The 5,834-nt window shown below is 40.7% G+C and overlaps 1 protein-coding gene across 1 annotated transcript in view; it reads right to left on the bottom strand.

The window, feature by feature from the left end:
- The window catches only part of LOC105534487 (putative protein FAM90A5P), a 12,122-nt gene extending 11,351 nt beyond the window's left edge, over nucleotides 1-771 (bottom strand). The window contains 1 exon segment of the mRNA XM_011973213.1: nucleotides 682-771. Within this exon segment, the coding sequence (XP_011828603.1) occupies nucleotides 682-771 (90 nt within the window).
- Nucleotides 772-5,834: the final 5,063 nt, after the last annotated feature.

Below are 5,834 nucleotides of genomic sequence, written 5' to 3'. Positions count from 1 at the left end.
TCACCAGGCTGGAGTGTAGTGGCACAATCTCGGCTCACTGCAACTTCCATGTCCTGGGTTCAAGCGATTCTCCTGCCTCAGTCTCCTGAGTAGCTAGGATTACAACCATATGCTACCACACCCAGTTAATTTTTTTATTTTTAGTAGAGACGAAGTTTCACCATGTTGGCCAGGATGGTCTCGATCTCCTGACTTTGTGATCCGCATGCACAGGGCTTTCCCCCAACCCCCCGTGGCTTTTTATGTCCTTGAAAAAGAACTAAGACAATTGAAATGTGCCACCATGCCCAGTTAATTATTTTCTTTTCTTTTTTTTTTTTTTTTTTTTGACGGAGTCTCGCTCTGTCACCCAGGCTGGGGGCGATCTCAGCTCACTGCAAGCTCCGCCTCCCAGGTTCACACCCTTCTCCTGCCTCAGCCTCCCGAGTAGCTGGCGTGAGCCAACGTGTCCGGCATTATTTTATTTTTCTAGAGACAGGGTTTCACCATGTTGCCCAGGTTGTTTCACATTGTTTTAATCCGGGCTAGTTATGAACTCCTGGGCTCAAGCAATACACACACTTTTGTCTCCCAAAGTGCTGGGATTATAGGCTGAGTTACTACACCCAGCCTCTATATCACGACTTCTTTCATGGTGAGTAAGGTGACTGGAACGAGTGTAGCCTTTACTGCATCTCTTACATTCATAGGGTTTTTCTCCAGTATGAATTCTTTCGTGGAGGTGAAGGGAACTGGGACGACTGAAGGCTTGGTCACATCGTTTACATTCATAGGCTTTCTCTCCAGTATGGTTACAAAGGGAACTCAAAGGACTAAAGACTTTGCCACATTGTTTACATTCATAGGGTCTCTCTCCAGTATGAATGCTTCCATGACAACGAAGGGAAGTGGAATAGCCAAAGGCTTTATCACATTTGGTACATTTATAGGGTCTTTCTCCAGTGTGAGTCCTTTCACGCGTCCTAAAATAACAAGAAAATCTGAATGTTTTCCCACATTCCTTACATTCCTAGGATTTCTCTCCAGTGAGAGTTCCTTCATGTATTACACAACAACCGGAAACAGTGAAAGCTTCACCACATTCTTTACATTTACAGGGTTTGTGTCCTGTGTGAGTTCTCTGATGTCTTTCAAATGAATTGAGAAAATAAAACGCTTTCCCACATATCGTACATTTATAACTGGATTTCCACTGTGCATTATCATGTGTCTTCTAACACCTGGAACAGAAATGAAGAATTTCCCACATTGCTCACATTTATATTGCTTCTCTCCATATGGTTTGTATCCTGAGTGAGCTAGGATGTGCCTATTAAGGAGGGAATGATGTACAGACTTTTCCACAAACACTGCATTCACATTGTTTTAATCCAGTAGAAATGTTCTCATTCAGATCAAAATTTGGAATTTGCCTGACAACTTGTCCATACTGTCTACCTTTTTTGCTTTCACACAGTCTCTGTAACACAAGATTTCTGTAAAAAAAAATGACAAGCACATTATTATTGGTTGGTTTAATAACTTTCTACTTATTAATAGGTCTTGGACTTACACTGCTACCAATACCAAGGAAAATGCATTATTATTATTATTTTTTTTGGCCATGATTGAATTATTTGAAAGTAAATGGGTTACCACTGAAAACACAGCTACCACCTACATGACTATGACCGAATTAGTAACATTCATATACACAATTTTGTAGTGCTATTTTCAAGTAAACTGTTTTCCAAACACTGACTGCTACACTGAAGTACGTTACATTTGGGTGAAATTTTTCTAAAACAAAATAAATTTCAAGTGACTCTTATTTGTTTTGATTACTTGTTTTTAAGTTCATGACTTGCTAAGATTCCTTCAAAGGACTTTATTTCCTCTTCTCAGTGCAAATTATCTTACATCTTTCCCAGGTTTTTCAAAGTGATCTTCAATATTCTGGTCTTTCCATTAGTTTCCTAAAATGCAGACCACAAAATTATCACGAATTATTACAAACTATAGAAACGTTACCAGATTTATGTTCATTGTACACAGTGCCCATGTCTGATTTCTTCACCAAATCATTCCCTTGCCACATTCCAAATCACAAATAGCATTGATGATAGGGAAATACTTCTGTAATTAAGTGAAATGTGTTGTCATTCTTACCTACAGAAGCCAGGTTCCTGCAGGTTTCCTGCATCACTTCTCTCTAGAGATTCTTCTGAGAAGAATCTAAGAAAGCCCATTCCTCCTGGGTAAAGTTCACAGCCACATCCTCAAAAGCCATGGAGTCCTAGAACATTCCACACATGTGGATAGAAGGACGAGTGAGACTGACAGCACTGGGAATTTATACTCAATCCATAAGCTCTTTACATGATTCTAAAATTTTCAAGCATTTCTTCTATGATGTGATTGTCACAACTCTTACTCTGTTCATACATACTCCCTCCCACAAAGCAGTACTAATGCTGGAATTGAACTATTCAAAAAGGTAACAGCAAAGTAGAAACACCCATCTCATTAGAGAATCCAGGGAGTAAGATGTGCTGCTAGGAGTTACCTTTTAACTTCACTTTGTACATTTCTAGTATCTGTCATAATAAAGTCCTACCTGATGTGCATAAGGGAGTTAATATTATCAGTCCTGAGACTACTGATTCTTAAAAACACCTGCTCGCAAAGTTCCATCTTTGTATTAGTAACTTACATTTTGAAAGGGATTCCACCAACCCAAGTAATAAAAATGTCCCACTGCATCTAAATGGCTTATGCAATATATTTGCCACAACTTTTCCTGCTGAAGGTCTATTATTTCGTGTCACTGCAGTGGTGCTTAGGGAACCAGACACCAAAACACAGTCTGAACACTAAGTGTTCAATGAGTTTCCCTGGTAGACAATATTTTACATGTGCTGTCACTTGTTAACTGGGGAGTTGAGCCCATTCCATGTGATTACACCAAGACAGAGTAGGCTTATTAAATTTAATTGAGTAGTAAATAAAACCAATAATTGATATTTAACAACACTAATACAACAATTTTTAAAATTTCTATTGCACAATGTCATGGCAGAAAGGAATAAGAGGAAATATGACACATGGTTTTTAAAATGACATTAATGTCACCACTTCCAGATGCTAGTCCTATGAAATCACATAAATTCCCAAATCAGGTTGTTTTAGGCAAGAAAAACTACTTTTTCGTACGTAGTAAAAATGACAAATATCTAATGCTTTTTGTCACCTAAAAAAAGAGTGATGGCTTGTCTAACATACTTCTAAGATTTTCAAATGAAAATACTCAGGACAGCACAGTATTAGCAGAGAGATGAGCAAGCAGACCAAGGGGAAGAAAAGTCTTAATGACCCAGCATTTATATGGAAAGTTGATGAATGATAGACTAGGCACTGTAGAATAGAAAAAGAAATCACGTGCACTTTAAAATATGAGGCAAATCAGGCTGGCATCTGCTTGGGAAAATGCATTGCATTCTTCTCTATTCCATGAGCCGTAATCAACTTATTATATATTCAAATATGAAAGATAAAACCAGAACATTTTCAGAAGTCACAGGAAGATTTTTTTTTACGAAGGATTAGGCAGAATTTCTTTTGTGTAAGAAAACAGTGATAAAGGAACAGACAAACTCAAACATCTTAAAATTTAGGGACTAAAAAGAAAATAGAGTGGGCCAGGTGTGGTGGCTCAAGCCTGTAATCCCAGCACCTTGGGAGGCTGAGACGGGTGATCACCGGAGGTCAGGAGGCTGAGACCAGCCTGGCCAACATGACAAAACCCCGCCTTTTTGCTGTTGTTTGTTTTTTGAGATGGAGTCTTCCATTGTCGTTTGGGCTGGGGTGCAGTGGCAAGATCTTGGCTCACTGCAAACTTCACCTCCCTGGTTCAAGCATTTCTCTTGCCTCAGCCTCCCGAGTAGCTGGGATTACAGGTGCCTGCCACCAGGCTCAGCTAATTTTTTTGTATTTGTGGTAGAGACAGTTTTTCACCGTGTTGGCCAGGCAGCTCTGGAACTCCTGACCTTGTGATCCACCCAACTTGGCCTCCCAAAGTGCTGGGATTACAGGAATGAACCACCGTGCCAGGCCTAAAACCCCGTGTTTACTAAAAATACAAAAATTAGCTGGGTGTGGTCGTGGGCCTATAATCCCAGTAACTCTGATGCTGACACAGCAGAATCACTTGAACCCGGAAGGCAGAGGTTGCAGTAAGCAGAGATGGCGCCCCTGCAGTCCAGCCGGGCTACAGAGCAAGACAGTGTCTCCAAACAAACAAACAAACAAAAACACACAACAACAACAAAAAAAAACAAAAACCCCAGATATCCAGATAAGAGGATGCAGATGTGTCCACTGTCATAAATTCTTCACCATGCTACAAGAGGGGAACTGACATTTTGGTGAATCTTTGTAAATCATCAATTTATCTATCACAGTTTTATTTCACCAGTAGCATTGACAAAGCTAAGTCCTACAATTCCATTTGAAATTACCCTAAAAAGAACAGACCTTTAAAACCTACTACACTCACTCTGAGGAAGAAATAAATATGAATTTTTAGCAAATAAAATGCATCATTTTAGCTTGCCTCTTTGGAAATAGTATTTTTATCTTTCAAGCTGTAGTGACAAAATGTATCTTACAGTCAATGAAAAACTGAAACTCAAATAAGCGGACAAGCCTTTTCAAGATAACAAACTCAGGGAGAGGCAGTGCTGACCCCAACACAGACCTTTCTAAGTGTCACTGCATTCCATTCTATCCCTCGGGACACCCATCCTGTTCAGTAAAGCACTCAGTCACCACCTAGGAGGCACTGGCACTGCTCTTTGTCCTCCTGTGTGCCTTAAAAGCATCTTCATATTCAGGTTCTTGCACATCCTCTCTGGGGTGGGTTTTCCTTGTTCTTTGGGACAGTTTTTCTCTCTTCACAAGTCTGAGACAATCTAGACAGCAGAAATCATTTCTGCCTTTTCCTCTCAATATCAGTATTCCATTGGCAGACCGTCAATGTGTCTCCGAGGAATAAAAGCTCCGGCTGGAGGAACAGTTTTAATGACCTAGCTTTAATGACATTACGTTGTATTGTCCATTCATTTTAATGTCCTACAATTTTAATAACCCTAAGGGGTCACCATTTTAGATGAAACTATACCAGGAGATTCCTCTAAGGCCAAGAGCATCCGGCTGCTCCCCTGAGAGACTCTACCCCCTACCTCAGGCTGTCCTTGGGGATGAGATGATCCCGGGGCTGATACTAGACCCTCCAATAGACATGGCCACAATGCGTATCCTGGGTCATCCCTAGACAGTTCTAAAATGCCAGGACTAGGAAAAGACAGGAGGGTGGTTGAGGACACAACACCCTGTAAAGTTTTCACAGGGAGACCTCAACCTAAAGACATTTGGGTAATATGTACACTTAGGAAAGATGAAAAGAAGAGAGGCACAAAGATTTTTTTTACAGTAGAGTGTCAGATGATTTATTCTCTGCTTTCCTCTCATGTAAAATGTTTGGAAACAGAAAAATATTTTGGCCAAGGTGGCTCACGCCTGTATTCCCAGCGCTTTAGGTGGCTGAGGTGGGCGATCAGTTAAGATCAGGAGTTCAAAACCAACCTAACCAACATGGCAAAACCGTGTCTCTACTAAAAATACAAAAATTAGCTGGACGTGGTGGTGGACGCTTATAAGCCCAGCTACTTGAGAGGCTGAAGAAGGAGAATCGCTTGAACCTGGGAGTCAGAGGTTGCAGTGAGCTGAGACTGTGCCATTGCACTCCAGCCTGGCGACAGGGCGAGACTCCGTCTCAACAACAACAACAACAACAA

Source organism: Mandrillus leucophaeus, unplaced genomic scaffold (assembly GCF_000951045.1).
Source record: "Mandrillus leucophaeus isolate KB7577 unplaced genomic scaffold, Mleu.le_1.0 Scaffold1357, whole genome shotgun sequence".
NCBI lineage: Eukaryota > Metazoa > Chordata > Mammalia > Primates > Cercopithecidae > Mandrillus > Mandrillus leucophaeus.
This window is presented reverse-complemented; position numbering and strand designations above follow the sequence as displayed.